The sequence below is a fragment of the Myiozetetes cayanensis genome, unplaced genomic scaffold, assembly GCF_022539395.1.
Source record: "Myiozetetes cayanensis isolate MyiCay16 unplaced genomic scaffold, myiCay2020 scf23, whole genome shotgun sequence".
NCBI lineage: Eukaryota > Metazoa > Chordata > Aves > Passeriformes > Tyrannidae > Myiozetetes > Myiozetetes cayanensis.
In genome coordinates, this window is record NW_026087445.1 from 6,067,494 (window position 1) to 6,086,760 (window position 19,267).

Genomic DNA, 19,267 nt, shown 5'->3' on the forward strand with positions numbered 1-19,267 from the left:
GGCGGCGGCGGAGGAGGAGGAGGGAGGGAGGAAGAGGAGGGAGGGAGGACACGGGCACGGACACGGGGGTGGATCTTCCCTCTCCGCCCGCCCTGCTCCCCGGGCTCCCCCGGCCCCGCTCCGGCCCCCCCACCCAGTGATGCCCCGGGGGGTCTCCCCGGCCCCCTCAGCACAGCCCGCAGCCCCACGGCCGCCCCAGTCATTCCGGACTGGGACCAGATCCCCCCTCCTCCAGCCCCGGGCTCCACAGCTGCCCAGATGTGGCAGCACAGCTGGAGGAGCGGCAGCAGGTAAGGCGGGGGCTGGTGCCAGAGGGGCCGGGGTGCTGTAGGGGACCGGGAGGCGAAAGGAAAGGCGGATGCCCTGGGGACCCGCTCACCCCCTTTCCAAAGATACGCCCCTTCACCCCCAAGCTGACGGGGCTCAGTCCCGCCGGTGGGCAGGAATGGGCAGGGTGCTGGGCAGAGAGGGGGGGGCACTGGCACGCCCCCCCCCCCCATAACCTTTGTGCCCAAGGGTAGCCAAAGTGCTGGGGGGCTCAGAGCAAAGCCCAGGCACAGTGGGAAGCTGGTGCGGGCTGGCGCGGGAGGAGGCAGCAGCTCCCCCCCTAAGGGGTCGCACTGATGCCCACTGGAGCATCCCTTGCCCAAACCCCAGCGCTGTCAGCCCAAAGCAGTGGTGCTGGCCCTGCGTGCCAGGAGTCCCTCCCGGCCTGATGTGCCGCCACTCCCGAGTGGATGTGGTTTTCCTTCCCATAGCTTTGCCGCACCTCCCGTAAATCTTTTATTTGCCACTTGTCTGACCTGCGGGCAGGAGCGTTGCTGAGAGGTTCAGAGGAGCATCATGAGAGCAGCAATGGCTCAGCCCTGCCTTAATCCATCTGGAGGGAGGCTGGGTTCTCTCTCCGTGCTGAGAAGCTCCTGGGAAACCTCCTGGAGGGGCTCTGCACCCACCCCGCACACTCTTGTCCTGCAACATGGGGCTGTCCCCTGGGCAGGCAGCACAATGGGGCTGGGGGTTGCTTCAAACCCCCCTGGGTCTCTGTCCCTGGAGCTCAGCCCAAGCTGGGACCCTTCAGCAGCTCCCATGTGGTAGCAGGTCAGGTATGGAGGTGTCAGGTTGGTTGTGTGTTGGGGGGCAGGGGTCCAAGCAGCTTCTTTCCAGGACACACACCCCATTTTGGGAAGAGTTAGTGCGTGCTGGGTCAGCTGGTTCCAAAAGGGCTCTCTGGAGCAGGGAGGGAATCACAGGCATAGCCTCAAGCAGTCAGAGTGTGTGAGAGTGTGTGTGTGTGTGTGTGTGTGTGTGTGGTTTCCTGGCAAGGTGCAAACCCTGCCTTTGGCTGCGGTGATGTTGTGTGTGGATTTACCGGGCGATGCTCATGGCTGGCAGCCCAGCTCCTTCCCCACGGACGGTTTTCAAGGACTTCCCTTTACAGCTGAGACCGGCCAGCTCGTGCCACCAGTGGGCTGTTTGATGTGCCCACACCAGCTCGGCTCAGCCCCTGGCTCTGCTCGGCCACTCTGGAAGCAGGAGGCCACGGGCACCCGGGAGGCTGTTTTAGCTGAACTCCAAACAATAAAAACTTATCATTAAAAAGAAATGCATCTTGGCTTCATGTGGCCTGGCAGCGCGAGGAGGAGTGATTCAGTGGCTTGTCAGCCCTGGGCGTTAGGCACGCCGAGCTGCACAACTGGACACTCTCCAAGTCCAGCAACTCATTTTCTGCAGATGGAGCCGGGACCGTGCAGAGGCCTGACGGTTAATTTGCAATCCAACATACCTTGACATAACCCGCAGCCGAATCGCGGAGGTGGTGCGGGGTGGGATGCTTGGGAGCCTCCTGGCAGGGCTGGCCCTGTGTGGGGTGTCCCTGCTGCACCCTGGCACAGGGGTGCCTGTGAGGGTGCAGGTGCTCAGCAGGTCCCAGTGCTCTTCCCAGTTTCCAGTCTGGGAGCAACGTGATGAGCGGGATAGAGAGTGCCTGCCTGGAGTAGAGGGTTGTGTTTCTCGAGCCATGGGTGAGCCCTGCCCGTGCTCTGGTGGGCCAGGGGATGGCAGGGACACTGGCCTGGCTCATCCCTGGCTCACACTGAGTGTGTCACCTCGTGTTACCCATCATGGAGTCTGGCTGTAGCTGCGGCACTGGGGACATGGGTATGGGCATCCACGGCCACATGAGCCCCATGGCCCCACAGCCCTGGATCCAGCTCCTTGGGCTGTGCCAGGTGGGATTGGTGATCAGGGTGCACCAAGGACTTGGGCATCGATGGGCATGAGCTCCCCTGGGGCCTGACAGGGGCTTGGCTGGGTGAGGAAGGGGTTCTGTCAGCAGCCCAGCCCTGATCTATAGACAGACAGAGGGGATGATTCATGTCTCAAGCTGCGGCCTGAGGGCAAAAACGGGAGAGAGGTTTGATGTGAGGATGCCGGGAGGCTGCGGGTCCTGCTGGGAGTTGCGGCTCCTGGCAGTGTTTCCCTTCCCAGAGCCAGCTCTGCCTACACTGCCCGGGGGTCCCGGCTTGGCCTGGGGGTAGAAAACGACTGAAGCAACATTGGATCAGATCCATGGACTAAACAGAGTCTTTTTTACAAATTTCAGACTCTGTCTTCTATGTTGTGGTCCAAGGCAGCAAGCAGAGTTGCAGTGGTGGTGCTGGGCAGGGGCTTGGCTTGGGTCAGGGAAGAGGACACTCCAGAGAGTGGGACACCCCAAGACGGGGCTCAGTGACACTTTACCCCCCTTGCTGAGTTCAGCCACACTTGGTCTGCATCCACAGAATGCCACAGGGCCAGAGCTGGTGCGAGGACCAATGTCCCATGGGTCCAGCCCAGTGAGGGGCTGTGCTGGGGCTGGGGGCAAGGCTGACATGGGGGGGGACACCGACCCCTCCCCGAGGAGCAGCGTGCGCTTTCCTTGGCAGGGTGCCCCCGGAGGCAGAGCCGTCGCTGCACACGCACGGCGTCAGACATCATCATCATATTAATAATGAAAGGGCAGCTCCTTCAAAGCTCTTCGTCCCCGCGCCGGCGAGAGCACAGAATGCAGAGGAGGCGCGTGAGCCTCATCCCAAAGCAGCCGAGGGGAGAGCGCTGCGATGCCCGGATGGTCCTTCGCTGGTCCTTCACCAGGCCGCTGACCCGGAGTGACAAAAACCTGCCAGGTTCCCGGTGGGTGCTGTCCCCGCTGGGAGTTTGGGTGCTGGGGGGTTCCTGGCTGGGAGAGGGGAAGCCCGTGGTGTCCCCAGCTCCTGTCCCTGTCACTGCTCTGTGCAGGCTCCCCCGTCTGGCAGGGAAAGGCCGTTTTGTCTGTCAGGGAAGGAGCATCTCTCCCAAGGGCTGAGCGCTCTGTCCATCACTGAGAAGCTCGGCAGGACATCGCTCGCTGTGCCGGGGCCCTTTTTTTTTTTTTTTTTTTTCCAAGGGGAGGAATCGATGGCTCAAACAATCAGACAAACCACCCGTACAGAGGTGTTGGGCTGCAGCCAACAGTGGGTCAGTGGCAGCAGCTCCTGGGGCATCTCATCCCCCTGCAAGACATTTGGGTTTCCAAGAAACATCCTTTAACACCCCCGTTTTGTCTAGAGCATCTCCAAGCCTGGTCGCTCGTTGTGAGGGTCTCAGCAGGACCAGACCAGGGGCTGAGCATCCCTTCTTCTCTCTCCCGTCTGCCAAACCCTCTCCTCCAGCTTTTGCCCTGCTTGTGAGGTGGAAGCCAGGAGGGTTTTGCTGTGGATGCCCTGATCTGGGGAGGAAAGAATCAAACCCCCTGTGCCAGGTGGAGGTGGAGCACCCCATGCCCACCCTGTATCCACCCCATGCCCATATGCTTTCCCTACCCCACATGTTTCAGAGGGTCCCACCCTGCAGTAGTGCCCCAGGGGGGTGGGGGGCTGCTGTGCTCACCTTCTGGCCCTTCTTGCCCAGCCCTTTGTCAGACTTTTATTTTCCTCCCTCCAAACACAACAAAACCCCCAAATCCCCTGCAAATGAGAAACCTCTTTCTGTTCCTCTTTTCCCTTTGCTTTCTGCCGTGGCAGAGTATTGATCGGAGCTGATGTGCTGTAATCCGCTGTTTCTGAGAAAAGTTGGCATCCCAGAGTCCCTGGAGGGGCCAGATCCTGCCCCAGCATGGGTCTTGGTCCTCTGCCAGGCACGGGGCTTTGAGGGAAGGCTGTGACTTCCCCCATCCCATCCCTGCAAAGCCAGGGGCTGTACGCTTGGTGGAGGGGACAGCATGAGCAGCTGATAGGAAGGAGAAGGCTCTGGTTTGGAGCAGAGCCAGGTCAGATCCTGCTAGGATGGATATCCAGAGTGCTGGGCATCTGAAGGAGCCCTCCTGCCCCTCTGGCAGGGCAGGGGATGGTGGCACAGGGGGACATTGGTGCTGATGAGAGGGGCTGGTTGAGGGGCTCAGCGGGGGCTCTCCAGAGAGGAGCAATTCTGCTTCCAGGCATCCAAGGAGGGCTGTGGGGAGTTGGAGCTGACCTTGGCCTGAGAGGGGCTCATTTTGGGGTGCATGGCTGCCTCTGCAGGGCAGGCCCCTGGCTAAAAACCACCCTGTGCCTCCCCTCCTCCCCACCCCTCCACTCCACTGTGCTGGTGTTCCATCTACACGTAATGGTGGCAACTGGATCAGAGCAATGGAAAGTGAGGGGAAAAAAAGCCCAGCCAAAAATCGCCAAAAACCACAGGGAAGATTTTAATTTAAAACCTTTTCCCACATGGAGAGCAGCAGCCTGGGCCATCTGGAGGAGCATATGCAGGTGAGGGGGGGCAGCAGTGCCTCTCCCAGCTCCATCGTTAGCAGCAGCCCCCGAAAGGGCTTTGGGCTGACAAAAGCTATCCCTGAGGGGGGGCAGGCACCCTGATCCCAGCCATCAGCCCGGGGGAGCCCCAGCTTTCCCTCCCAAGCTACCAAGACCTCTCTGTTTAATTGCTGTATTTGCTGGAAAAGTGATGATGAATCCCAAAGCAAACTGCAATAGCGGCCGAGTTTATTGCAAGAGATTAATTCAGCGGTTTAATTGAAACTGCGGGAGCAGGACGGGAAAGCATCGGTGTGAGGCTGAGAGGAGGGGGGTCAGGGTCAGCCCTGCTCAGCACCCACATCCACCCCTAACCCTGGCAATCAGTGACACCCAAATTAGCAGATTTAGTCCTCAGAGGACTCCTCCATTGGCTGAGCGTCACATCCAGCATCCTAAAGCCCCAAGTCTCCTAGCAACTCCCCGGCACTGCCTCTGCCCACCCATTAACCCCTTCCCAGGCTCCCCCCCGCACCATGTGGAACACCTGGTGCTTTGAAGGCGTCGCTGCCACGCTGGGTGTGAGCAGGGCTTTTATGCAGCAAATAAATCTGCAGGATGCTGGAAGGATGCTCGGGATGGGGGAACTGAGCTGGGCTGGTTAAGTCAAGACTCAGAATTTTTTATTCCAGGTGGCACAGAGAAATCCTCAGGTTTATACATGGACGTCGTGGTAGTTTGGAAGGTTATACCCTCCTGACTTGTGGAGGTGCTGGGAAAAGGTCAGAGAACCCCCAAATCATGGCCAGCTGGTGCAGCTCCCAGTGGCATCAGGAGAGGCAGAGCACGAGCCAGGCTCTTCCTCCCGGTTCAATTGTAAATCAATGACACCATGTCTTTGGGAATAGGATGGAAGGGAAATTTTCAAGGAAAATGGCCTTGAAAGTGTAAAATCACAGCAGGACACGGTGTGATGCCCAGGCCAGGGCTGGAGGGAGTGAGGCTGCTTTTTGGTTTGGATGTCCAATACTTCCCTGGGTTTGCCTTTAGAGATCAGAAGGATGGAAAAAAGGGTTAGAAAAAATAGTGAGTTTGCTGTTTGAAAAATAACAGTTGACATGAAAAAAAACCCCAAACAAGTTTGGTTGTGGTTTGTTGTTTTTTTAAACTGTCTTAATATTTATAGACTGGGAAATGTGTCCAAAGATCATGTGTCACTGAAAAGGATAAATCACTTATCTCACTTTAATGTGCTTTGTTGGGCTTTATCAGCAACATTGTCATAAAATCACCAAATTGAAATTTTTAAATGGGGGGAGAGAGGAGATATCTGGAGGGTTTGTTCTTGCTTCTGTTTCCTTATTGCCAAATAAAATACAATTAAAGCAACGTTTTCCATGCCAGCCAGCATAGCTAACACTGCTTCTCTGACGGCACTTTTTTTCTGTCAGCCAATGAAAATAAATGATGCAGGATTACCAGGGAACATCCAGGCTCCGTGGCTGGAGGGGGATGCGGAGCAGCAGGCATTCCAGTTTGAAACAGAGGGATTTCATCCCCGCGGTAAGTGGAAATCTCCAGGGATGTTACCCACAGAGCTCTCTGCTGCCGCCTGGAGCGATGCTTCGTCTTTCCTTCGCTCTCCCAGTTCCCACCAGAGCTTCCCAGTCTAACCCAGTCCTTGGCACAGCCCCAGTCTGGGGGTGCCAAGTTAACTCAGGACCCCCCTCGCAGCAGTTTTGGGGTGACTCCAGCCAGATCGTGGTGGGTCTGGTCCCCTGCAGGGCTCACTCCCGTGCCGGGGGCTACCGGCGGCTCAGCTGCTGACTGCACCGAAATCCCCGTGGTAATTGGATGAGGGCACTGGTTTCCATGAGAATATTAAATCACAGCCCCAGCCCCGATCCCGGGAGACACGCTTGGGAATATAAAGACACGGTAGCTCACGTTATAGAGGAGTTATTTCTCCTGCTTTAAAGTCAAAGGTACCACAGCAACTTCTTATCTGTCACAGAGTATACTGGAGCATCTCTGACTGATGGGAGCGAGAGGGAAGGGGGAGGCAGAGGGGCTGAGCACTCGCAGCTCGTCACAGCGATGGGCTTTCGGGGGGCTTTGGAAAAGCAGGCTCAAAAAGTGCTTAAGCATTTTCCAAGCCTGTTTTTCCAAGGCCACCTGAGAGCCCATCACCAGCACTTCCTGAGCTTGCTGTTCCAAAGCCCTTTGAGAAACCATCACTGTGATGAGTTGCAAGTGCTCATCCCCTCTCAGGGGAGAGCCTTGGGGTGGGGGGGTGACAGCAGCCACAAACCTTTGTGGCAGAGCTGATGCAGGTGTCCCAGAGCTGCAAAGGTCCCAGGGACTTTGTGAGCAGGAGCTCAGTGCCACCATCCTGAGCTCGCTCCAGTCGGGACTGGTACAGGGAGTCACTTCGGAAATGAGGGGCTCCAGCACCCTCCCAGTTATCGGTTTATCCGGGTCTCTGGTTGTGGTGACCATCTGGTGGCATCTGCTGCTGCTCAGCTGTCACCCGCCCTCCTGGTGAAGGGGATGCTCTGTGCACCTCGTGGATGGGGACAGGCAGGGGACATGTCAGGGGACCTGGCACAGGGTTAGGGGCAGCCATGGCAGGCACATCCCATGGCCCCTGCCACACTGGGGACAGATGGAGGGATGGATGGATGGATGGAACAATGGATGGATGGGCAGATGGACATCTCCCTACCCACAGCAGGGAGGCAGGAGAGGACAGACAGACAGATGTGTCTCCTTAGCCAATGGGGTGTCCTCAGGTGATGCTCACAAGCCCATTAAAGGGGTTTATCAAGGGGTCGGGGCTGGCAGGAGGCTGCTGGTTTTATCTGAGATGCTGCTTTTGGGCTGGGAGAGCCTAAGCTCCTGCTCATTAATTAGAAAGGCTTTGAGGAGGTTTGTACTGGTTGGCCTCACTCGTGAGCAGCCGTAATATGATGAGTGATTAGGGACTTTGAAGCTTTTTAGCGGGTGTCATTAAGCTGCTGATGAGCTCAGGCGGGGAAAGGGTCTTTTTGGCTGTGCCTGGAACTGGCTGGTCCTACTCTGACCCAGCCCTTGCTCCTGCTGTGGTCCCTGACCTCCTGAGCCTGATGAGATGGGTGAAGTGTGTGTTCTGGGGACAGCAATGGCTCATCTGTCACCCTGTGTCCTTGGGCTGGGTCAGATCTGGTGTCATTCAGCTCATCAGTGAGATGATGAGCTTGTGGTCATGCATGAGTGAAGCTGAGATGTTACTCTTTTCACTGTCTGCCAGGTATTGAGAGAATCTGGGGATGATTAGCTCTGAAAAGGTGACTTCTAAACCATTTGTGCATCAGGGGAGAGAATGGTGATGTGTATCCTGGCAATTGCTTTGGGACAGAGTTTGTTTCCCAGTTATGGGTTTTTCCTACTTGTCTGGGCACTGATGGTGAGCCCTTCTTGCTCAGGGGACACCCTCTCAGGTGGCACTGTCACTGTCCCATCCTCCTCGTGCTTCCTGATGCCCCCAAGGGCTGCGGCAAGGCAGGGACAAAATCTGCCGAATTTTCTCTGCCCTCCCTCATCTTCTCCTGTCTGCCTTGGCAAAACTTCCTGCAGCTCAGCAGCATCCTGCCCCGCCGCGGTCTGGTTGGCATCACTAGCGCTGTATTTACAGCAGTGTTAATTAAATACTTTCTGCAATCAGCGCCACACATGACCCCGCTCCCCGAGCCGGGCTGGGCTGTAATGTGCCATCATCGAGCGAGAACATGACTGCTGCCATCCCAGGGAATTTCTAATAGAGATTTACTCATCCCAGGCCTCTCATTTCTCCATTTTGTGACATTTTGCAAAGTTCAGGTTTACAAAATAAGCCGGTGCACACGAGAGAAGCTCCAGCCGTTATTTACACTGCACGTGCCGTTCCCCCTCAATGGGGTCTTTTGCCCCACGGTGAGCTGAGTTGGGGGGTGGGCTGGCAGCTGCCCTGTCCTCCCCTCTGCCCAAGGGGCTGCTACTTTTGACAAGGAGCACCCCATCACCCCAGATGTCCCTCCCTGCAGAGCTCTGTGTGCTGGAAGAGTGGCAGAGCGTTGTGGCTGTGCCCTTTGAAATGCTCCTGGCGTCGTGCAGCTGAACCTGCCTCCAGCCCCCATTCCAGTCCCAGGGTAAAGGATGGGATGGGAGAGGGAACTGGTCACAGTCTAGGGGCAGGCCAGGTAGGGCTGCTGCAGTTTTGGGTTGTGATTTGGGATGCTGAGCCACTCTGCTTTTAAAAATAAGCTTGTGCTGAAAGCTGGAGGGGAGTGCGGGTGCGGAGGCAGCAGCTGCCAGCAGAATCCTGTTAGCGTGCCACAGCCTCCCAGGTCTCAGCTATGGGCAGAAAAGCCCTTTTTGGCAAATCACCTGTGGCAGGAGCTGCCCACTCTGTGGGAGAGAGGCAGCCTGTGGGCTGAAAGCCAGGGATGGGGAGAAGGTGTCTGTCCCAGAGCCTTGTCCCTCCACGGCACAAAGTGGTGGTCAGTGCCTTTCTGACCTGCTCCTGTTTAACCTGTGCCGAGCTCCTGTGGGTGCTGGGACCTGGGGAAAACCACTGAGTGACCAAATTTTCTTCTCCTCCTCTTCCTCAGGAAGGCACTGGCCATTTTGTCTTCACCAGTGCTACAGCAAGGTCAGCCCCTCCCTTCTGGAGAAGGTTCTGCTGGAAACCAGGGTGTGCCCATCTCAGAGTATCACTCTGTATCCAAGTGGAGTCAAGGGCACCAAGCCGGGTCCCACCCAGCTCCATGGGGTGGATTGGGGCAGGTAAGTGGGTGGTGGCACCCAGTCCTGTGCACTCTGTCAAAACCTGGCCGTGCTGCCAGCCTGGAGCTGGGCCTTGGGAGATGGGGGGCTGTGGGCTCCGGCACACCTCGCTCCTGCCCCATGCCTGCCTTGTCAGGTCTGATCACGAGAAGGATCAGCCGGCCCCGCTCCTCGCTCTCCAGATTTAATTAGCCTTTCATCTCTACCCTGAAGGAATCTGCTATCTTCTGTCTTCTTAATTAACGTTCATTAAGCAAATCAGAAGAACATTTTCTCCTCTCCGCCTCCACGGCTTTTAACCCTTGCAGGGTTCCAGGTTCCCCCCTCCCAGGCTCCTGGGAAGGTTGGTGTGTTGTCACAGCCTTGGTCACCACATCTCTGCCACGCGTGGACCAAAGTGCTGGGGCAGTGGGTGAAGTCTCTCCAGGTACAGAGAACTTCAGGTGAGTTTGGGCTTTGCTATACCAGTTGGGCTGGGGGCAAACCCCTGCTCTGATCACTCTTAGGACACTCTTGTTCGAGATCATCCATATTCCCAGCAGACAAGGGGGTTCCATATCCAGCTTTAGCTCTTCATCATTTCCAGGGGTGAAGTTCACCTATGGCAAGGTGATGCATCTGTGCTTGAAGGTTTTGCTGTGAGAAGCCACCATCCAAAAGTGGTAGGAATCACAGTGCAAGGAAGGTGTGTTCTGTGGGGGCTACTCCTGCCATTCTCTCATAGAGTAACATTAGATGTGAAGGGGAACCTCCTTCTGCAGGCAAGAGGCACCCTTGTGCCCAGCACCTGGCAAGATGAGGGGCTCATTCAGCCTGGGGTGCAGCTGAACCAGTCTGAGGATGTGCAGGTCCCACTCCAGCTGCAGCATTCCCACTGCTGAGCACAGTGGTGTCACCACCGATTGCCATCAAACCCTGGCCCTGTGGGCCATCCCCCCATGCTGAGTGGGCTGTGCTGGAGGAGGAGGTGAGGTTGGGATGCTCATCAGCTTTGCCTGAATCCTCTGTACATCCCTAGGGCACAGACTGAGCCCCCACTACATGGTCTCATCACTCTCTAATGTGGATCCCTGTGCAAGAGGGGATGAGCTGGGCAGGGAAAGCATCTCCTCTGTGTGTGTCGCCTCCAAGGAGGAGGAAGCAAACCCATGACACAAGAGAGCATCTCCTGCCCGAAGCTTGCTGCCTCAGCAGCAAGTGGAAAGCAAAACATCTGGAAAACCTCATCCCTGTAGGACTCAAATCTGCTTAAAACTGGTGGCAGAGATGTGCGGGGCAACTCTCGAGCTGAAAACCCTTCTGCTTCTCCCCGGAGGTTGACAGTGGGTTTGCCACTGGCCTCCCGTTCCCAGGCAGCTGCTGCACAGCTCCTCGGTGCTGGGAAATTCACCCTTCCCAGCGGAGCTGGCTCTGGCTGTCAGAGCCTGGGTCAATATATGATAATGGGGCTTTGAAACGGCGCTGCTGAGGGAGCCGCTGCCCAGGACTCTGATTCACAGCTCCCCTCCGGTGCTTTCTCCCGCAGTGTGTACGGGGAAGGAGAATAAAATAAATAAGAGTGGAAGGGAAGGGGAAGAAGGGAGCTTAAATTATAAATGAGAGCTAAGTTTCCAAGGCCCCTGTGGGCGGCTCAGTGAAGCAGCGTGGGAGTCAGAGGCAGCGTTCCCCCTGTGCACCCCACTTTTGCAAACACACCTCCTGTGGAGTGGAGTGTGGGTCAGGGTCTGCCCAGGGGCATGGCACCGTGCCAGTCTGCCTCTCCCCCTATTTGCTGTCGCCCTCTTGTCCCCTTGGGTCAAATCTGGAGGGTGCAGAGGGATCCCTTTGGCACAGACTATAATTAGGATTAGCTGAGAGCTGTTAATGAGGTCTGGTGATGATGGGGTTTTGCTACCCCATGGAGATGCCTCCACAGGGATGTGCCCTCACCTTGGTCAAGGGGACTGGGCTGGCCCATGGCAGCAGGCAGAAATGGGACCTTCACTTGTGGGTGGTGGTGTGGAGGCATTGGAGGGGGTGTCACAGACCCACAGCCCAGCCAGGTTGGTGTGAGTGGGGTAGCATTGGCATCCCATAAATCAGTGTCAGGGGAGAAGAGGGTGCTGGGTCTGCTCCAAAGCCTTTCCCTCACCTCTTTTTGATTCTGGGGCTGCAAGAAACGTGGTGACCACCACCAAATAAAGAAAGAAAAGCCACATGTGAGGCATGTACCACCACAGCTCATTCCTGGGGCTGAGAAACGGAGGAGCTCTGCTACATCCGTGCAGCTGGAGGTGCAAATCCCCCCTCCCCAAAGCAACGGGGCCAGGATGTATCCCACTGGAGGGTCCTATCCTGCCCATCCCCACAGTCTGGGGACCAGGATGGCCTGCGGGGATACCAAACCCCACAGCTCTGGCTCGCACGCGAATATTTCGACATTCCCAGCAGCTTCCACAAGATGGACCTCGGAGCGAGAGGAGGTGCCGGGTAGGGGGACCCGTCCCATCCCACCCTGTCCCGTCCCGTCCCATCCCATCCCGTCCTGTCTGCTCCCGCCTTGCCATCGGGAGGAGGTTCAGAGTCCAGCCAGGCGAGCCCCGGCATGGCACGGCCTCCCGGGCTCTGCCTGCTGGCCCTGCTGGCGCTGGGGCTGGGGCTGGGGGCGGGGGGCTCGTCCGCCTGCTGGGACCCCCGGGGGCAGCCCCGCCGCTGCATGCCCGACTTCGAGAACGCTGCCTTCGGCCGGGCCGTCCGGGCCACCAACACGTGCGGGTCGCCCCCGGAGGACTATTGCCTGCAGATGGGCACCCGCCACGACAGCGCCCTGTGCCACCGCTGCGACGCCGCCGACCCCCGGCTCCACCACAACGCCTCCTTCCTCACCGACTTCCACAGCCAGGAGGAGAGCACCTGGTGGCAGAGCCAGTCCATGGCCTTCGGCATCCAGCACCCCAACTCCGTCAACATCACCCTGCACCTCGGTGAGTGCCAGCAGTGCTGTTGGTGAGGGGCACCGGCTGTGGGGGCACCGAGATCTGGGTGCAGAGATGTGGGGGGGAAGGGTGGATGCTCCTGCGTCCGGTAGCTCTTGGTGCCCGTGCTGAGTTAAGGACAGGACCCTCCCCAGGTCTTTTAGGGGGTGCAAGGAGGGAGGTGCCCTCTGCAAAGCACTGAAAGGACTCAGGGAGGGTCTGCCCTGTCCATTAGCCCTGGTCCTTCACAGGGGGAGGATGCCAGCGGCTGCGCCTGCCTGTGCTGCTTCCCAGTCTCCCAAGCCCAGGGTGCCTGCCCTCCTTTTCACCCCAGGCTGCTTTTTACTGGTTATGGAGGTCTGTGGAGCAGGAGACAGGTGGTTCCCAACCCTGGGAGAGCTCTGCCCAGGACGAGTGAGAACCGTGGGGGCCAAGCCCCTGCCATTTCACCCCCTGCATTGCTGAGGGTGCCGAGTATGTCTCAGGGTGCAGAGCTCTGCACATATCGTTCAGTCCCAGTAGGTTTCCCCAGCTGGGATCCGCCCCTCTGTGTTTTAAATACTGTGCAAGCCGCCTGCTTGGAGGGTACTTAAAACCCACGGGGCATGCCTGGCATTTTAAAAAGGTTTTATAACATTTTCCTACCATCTAAACTATCCTGGCTGTTGGCCAGCACTGTAAAATCTTCATTCTCTGCAGTCTCCTGCCATCTGCATGCCGAAGGGGGGTAGTGGAGAGGCTGCGGCTGGAGCTGGTAAGGGGACAGCCGGGCGTGGTAAGGGGACAGCTGAGTGTGTTGGTGTGGCCCAGAGCCGTGCTGGTGGCACCCAGGCTGGCTGGGGGTGCGGTGGCGGTGGAGGGTCCGTGCCTGCCCCAGCAGGGCGGAGGTCGCCGCTTTCCCAGCCCCCTGCGAGCGGGAGGACATCTGGTCCTGTCCCTGGGCCGGGGCTGGGCTCCCTGCTGGGCATGGGAAGCGATGCCGGAGGAGCCTGCCATCCCTGCTCCCGCTCCTGCCAGCCCTGCCCGAGGGGATCTGCCAGCCTCCTGTCCACTGTCAGATTGCCCCAAATCTATCCCTGCGTGTCCTGGGGCACAGACCACCCCAGTGCGGCCTGTGTGGCCAGGAGAGTTTGTGGCCACCAGTCCCAGCTCGGCACAGCGACATGTGCGGGCTCCACAGGCTCTGGGGCTTGCTTCCCACTCTCTGCCTTTCTTCCAGCCCTTCCCTGGCTCCTCTGTGGTCCCTGTTGGACCCTTCACTTGAGTTTCCTGTGAAGTCCAGTCCCTGTGCCCACCCTGCTGTGTCTGTGTTAACACAGCCAAGGCTATAGAATTGTACCAAGCTCATCTTCCAGCCTAGTCCCTGTGGCCCTTCCTGAGCCAGAGCATCCTCTGCAAATGTCCCCTTGTCCTGCATGGCTCCTATATCTTGCTGTGCTAAAAAGTGCCCTTTTGGTGCTTGGCACGTCACTGTCTGACTTTCCCAGAGCTGCTGGGCCCTGTTCCTGTCCCAGCTGCAGACCTTTTTATTGGTGCCTTAATGCTTTCGCTTGGGTTAAGGGGGAAAAGTCCAACTGGCCCTTGCAGCCTCCAAGGATGAGTCCTTGCTCGTGAGCTCCACCGAGTAATGGGGTGTTTTAACCCCTGTAACGTGTCCCCCCAGCCTGTTTGTCTTGCTCAGACACATGCCGTGTAGGTTCTCCAGAGTGGTTACCTGGGGAGCTTATTAAATAAGATGTGGAATGAGTTGGACAAGACCTGTGTTTACCTGTGTGCTGTTGACTGGCGTTAATTAGGTTATCCTCCTTTAAACCTCTCTTCCCTGGGAGATTTCAGCCGTGCCATTACAGTGCCCCAGACTCGGAGCAGGTCGATCATCCCAAGTGTCCATGGCTCCTGCATTTGCCCTGTCAGACGTCAGGGAGGAACCCAAAATATCCATGGCTTGTGAAGGCAACAGGCACCAGGGCTCCTCAGGAAGCTCCCTGAATGCCAGTGGCTCATTTTGGAGTGTCTAGATTGGGCAGCATCCGTGTCTGTGACTTTGCCTCTGATTTTTCCTGTGGGACGGGAGCCCAGCGCTGAGGTTTTGTGGGGCTGGAGGTGGCTGGGGACGTGTAAGTGATGTGACTGTCCCACAGGCTGCTCTCCAAAATCCTCATGGAGGCCCCAGTGCCATATGAGCTGCAGTTCAGGCTCTGCGGGAGGCAGGTGAACACTTTGTTCAGGTTTTTCTAAGTAGAAATCGGCTGATTGGAAAACCTGCCTAGAATACCTTGTCTAGAATAAGCACACGCTCCCTCGGGATGATTCCACAGGGAAGCAAGTCTCCTCCATCCCGGCTGGAGGCACCGAAATGGGGCTCCCCCAGCCTGGCCACCCCCTCCCCTCGCACGGGGCCGCTTGGGGCAGAGGCTGTTTATTGACACAGCACTGAGCTCCCTTCCTCTCCCAGAGGAAACTGCTCTGGGAGGTGATGGCCCTGACCTCGCTGTTTTGGTAGACAACCCCCCTGGGACCCTGCTGTCTGGGAACCGGCGCCTGCCAGGCATCCCCCCCTGCTCAGGGTGCAGGGCAAGGGCCCAGAGGGGTCCCAGAGGGAAGGGAGAGGCCCAGGGGAGCGTGGTGATGGGGGGACAGCCTGGCTGCAGACCCTCCTTGGCCCCCGTCACCTCCGGGTGGGCTGGAAGCAGGTCTGTCCCCAGCTCCAGGCACTCAGCCGGGCGCTCCCCGCATCCCTGATGGGATGCAGCTGCTTTTCCCAGCGCTGGTAGCCGGCTGCCTCGGCTCCCCCGCAGCAGTCGCAGCGCATACGCGACAGTATTCATATGGGCCCAATTAAAGGCTTGTTTTCCTAGTCCCGGAATAACCCCTATAACATTCCCAACTCATTATCTTTTCAAATAAAGCCAAAACCTTGCAGCTAATTGTTTTGTGCTGTCAGGAGTGGTGTTGTTATGGAGCAATCCAGGCTTTGAGCTGGTCCTTCATCTCTGGCAATTAACAGAGTCTGATGTTCACTTTGGTGTTTTCTCTTCTCCTTTCTGCTAATTCTTTCAAGTGCTTTCAGAGCTTGCTGGCTGCCCCAGGGATTGGTGGCCTCTCTTTGTCTTCATCCCAGCAAACACGGCAGCGAGGCCGGGTCCTGGCACGCAACTCCCTGCGAATCCCTGGGAAAGGGATTGTCCTTGACCCTTTCCAATTCTCCATCCCCGTGGCACCACTGCCCTGGGGATACTCTCAGTGTTGTGGCCTGCAGTGACTCCTTGGCCACGCAACCCACCCAGTTCACCCATGCAAGGGGTGGGCTCTGCATTGGGGTGAGAGCCAGTTTGGAGCTGGATGGAGCTGCACTATGGAGGAGCTGCTTAAAGGCAGCTGGATGGTGATCTCTTCTCTTCTGGCTGTGGTGTGGAGAGGGGGACAACGTGGCAGGAGCAGCAGGATGGCAGCAGCTTTGCAGGACGGGGCACTGGGATAATTTAGGCTGGTGGTGCCCATCGGGAGGCCGGGAGAGGGTCACAGGCAGGGTGGGTCTGTCCGCAGGCAAAGCCTACGAGATCACCTACGTGCGGCTCAAGTTTCACACCAGCCGCCCCGAGAGCTTCGCCATCTACAAGCGCAGCCACGCTGAGGGGCCCTGGGTGCCCTTCCAGTACTACAGCGCATCCTGCGAGAAGACCTACGGGAAGCGGCCGCGGCAGTACCTGAGGCCGGGGGAGGACGAGCAGGTGGCCTTCTGCACCGACGAGTTCAGCGACATCTCCCCGCTGAGCGGGGGCAACGTGGCCTTCTCCACGCTCGAGGGACGGCCCAGTGCCTACAACTTCGACGGGAGCCCCGCGCTGCAGGTGCTGCCAGGGTGGGAGGTGGGGGGTGTCTGGATCCCCCTGGGGACTGAGAGCACTATTGCACCCATGTGGGGTAAAAGCACTGGTGATGCCCAGCATCCCTCCCTGTGTGGAAAGGTGCAGGATGAGTCCCGGTTGGGGTGGGAGCTGGTGGCCCCAACCCCTCGACAAGGTGCATTTCCCGTGTCCCCTGCAGGAGTGGGTGACAGTCACTGACCTGCTTATCTCCTTGAACCGGCTCAACACGTTTGGGGATGACATCTTCAAGGACCCCAAGGTGCTGCAGTCATACTACTACGCTATCTCTGACTTCTCCGTTGGTGGCAGGTGAGGGGTAGCCAGTTTGGGGTGAGGGCAGGAGTTATGGGGACCTTCCTGGGGCTGTGGGGCTGGGGCAGCTGTTCCACACCAGTCTTATTTGAACTGTGGTTTCGGGAAAACAGACCAGATGTGGCTTCCTCCATGTGTAAACCAGAGCTGGAAATTCAGATGTGGATAATTAAACCTGGAGCCTCCCCAGTCATACAGAAAGGTGGTCTTTTCCCCACAAGCTCCTCTTCATGTTCCACTGGCTTTATGTTGGCACCCACTCAGTGCTGCCCGTGGGCTGTGCTGCATGTGTCCTTCCCCAGCTGGGAGGAGTGGGAAATTTCTCCATCCTGGAAGGAGCTGTCTGCCCTGTCTGCCCTTGGGGTCAGCAGATGGAGCTGGTTAGCACAGGTCACCCTCAGCGTGTGACCTTCTGACTGACCAGACTTGGGAGCACCTCAGGGACACCACGGGCGACCTCAGCACCAGCGCAGCCTCGAGCTGCTTTCACCCCACGGTCGGCCTGGCAGGGTCACACACAGCCTGGGCACTGTCCCACTGCCCACACCGGAGCTCAGAGTGGCTCCCCCGTGCTGGGGTTTCACCACAGGTGCAAATGCAATGGCCATGCCAGCGAGTGCGCGCCGGACGAGGCCGGGCAGCTGGTCTGTGTGTGCCAGCACCACACGGCCGGCGTGGACTGCGAGCGCTGCCAGCCTTTCCACCAGGACCGGCCCTGGGCACGCGGCACAGCCGAGGCTGCCAACGAGTGTCTCCGTGAGTATCGCTCGGGCTGTCCCTGTGATCAAGGTATGTGGCCACACTGGTGCTGCGTTGGCTCATCCAGTGGCTCCTCTCCTGCCCTTTGTGCACAGGAAGAGAGCACCTGCTTTGTAAGGGAGGGAAGGGGGGAGGGTTTGCACCCCAGGGCTTCCCTTCACAGCATCACCCTGCAGATTCCCCATTCCCTCACCCCGTGAGCGCAGCCATCTGCTCTGTGCATGGTGCTGCGCCCGCCTCTGCTTCCAGTGGCAGAAGCACCGCTGAAAGCTCCCACTGCTGAGCCAAGCGGGCCCTTCTGGCTCATCCCACCCCACAGGAGGTTGCTGTAACCCCTAGGTGAGCCCTGTGCCCCGCAGGTGCTCACCCCCTCTCCTGCCTTCCCCCCCCAGCTTGCAACTGCAGCGGCCGCTCCGAGGAGTGTTTCTACGACCGGGAGCTGTACTGGCGCAGTGGGCACGGCGGGCACTGCCGCAACTGCCGCGACAACACGGCCGGGCCCCACTGCGAGCGCTGCCGCCAGAACCACTACCGCTGGGAGCCACAGGCAGCCTGCCAGCCCTGCCACTGCCACCCTGCAGGTGCGTGGGGCTGTGCCCAGCTGGGCTCTGGCTGCACAGCCACTGTCCCGGCTGGAGTTGGCAGGGAGGGAGAGTTTTGGTGGGTTCTCCATTGCTTGGGGTTTCCACATTTGCCCCCACCCTGTGTCTCTGTTGAGTCCATCCTGTTGAGCCTCAGGGCTGGCCGGGGTCCCCACAGGCTCCCTGCAGCCCCAGTGTGACAACTCGGGGACCTGCCTCTGCAAAGCCAACGTGACGGGCTGGAAGTGTGAGCGCTGCAAGGACGGCTACCACAGCCTCAGTGAAGGTGGCTGCAGGTGAGGAGGAGCCTGACTCCAGGCAGGAGCAGCGGGATGGAAGCAGATCTCACCTCATGCCTTCATCTCACTCCATGCAGACCCTGCATCTGCGACCCGGCGGGCAGCGTTGGCACCTGCGACCCCAACACAGGGCACTGCACTTGCAAGGAGAGGGTGGAGGGGCACCTGTGCAACAGGTAAGTACCACAGCCCTGGGATGGGGATGGGACCATTGTCTCTTTCCAGTCTGGGATCAGTGACAGGACTTGGTGGCAAGACTGTGGGGCTGCATCCCTCTGGATCACTGGGACTGGGCACACAAGAAGCTGCCACCAGTGTCCCACCCTGGGTTCCCTGCAGCTCTGCCTACCCTGTGCCACGTGCTCCCATTTCCTCCCTGTGCCCAGGTGCCAGCCAGGCTGGTTTAATCTGCAGCCCCACAACCCCGTTGGTTGCACCAGCTGTTTCTGCTACGGCCACTCCACCGCCTGCACGGCAGCCGATGGCTACGAGGAGAGCCACATCCGCTCCGACTTCAGCCACGGTACTGACCACTAAGCCCTGGGTGAAACAGCAGGCACAGCTGTGCCACCTCCACCCAAAAAAGCTTGGGAAGGGTAGGGCTGAGCATCCCTCTTGGGGGCTGAGCATTCCCCTTTGGGGCTAACTAGTGGTGATGGCCAGGGGGGATCTTCTCTGGCTTGCCCCTATTTTACCGTTAAGCCTCTGCTTTTGCCCCCTCGTGGTATACCTCCATGCCAACCTGCTCCGGGGGCTGTGCATGGCTCAGGGAGGGCTGTGGGGCCAGGCATGTCTTCCCCAGAACACCAGTGACTGCAGGAGCATTAAAAATCAGCTCAGAAAGTTAAAATCTAGAAGGATGGAGCCTGCTGTGAACTTTCCCTGTTATTCCCTCCTCTCTCCACCCTCAGCTGCTGTGTGGCAGGGTGGCCGGGAGAGCAG

General features: G+C 58.5%; 1 protein-coding gene across 1 annotated transcript in view; it reads left to right on the forward strand.

The window, feature by feature from the left end:
• The window catches only part of LAMC3 (laminin subunit gamma 3), a 33,001-nt gene that overhangs the window by 2,262 nt on the left and 11,472 nt on the right, over window positions 1-19,267 (forward strand). The window contains 10 exon segments of the mRNA XM_050319923.1: window positions 6,200-6,311; window positions 9,377-9,994; window positions 11,982-12,514; window positions 16,052-16,356; window positions 16,553-16,683; window positions 17,276-17,442; window positions 17,838-18,026; window positions 18,205-18,322; window positions 18,403-18,501; window positions 18,712-18,848. Of these exon segments, the coding sequence (XP_050175880.1) occupies window positions 12,136-12,514; window positions 16,052-16,356; window positions 16,553-16,683; window positions 17,276-17,442; window positions 17,838-18,026; window positions 18,205-18,322; window positions 18,403-18,501; window positions 18,712-18,848 (1,525 nt within the window). The 5' untranslated portion in view covers window positions 6,200-6,311; window positions 9,377-9,994; window positions 11,982-12,135.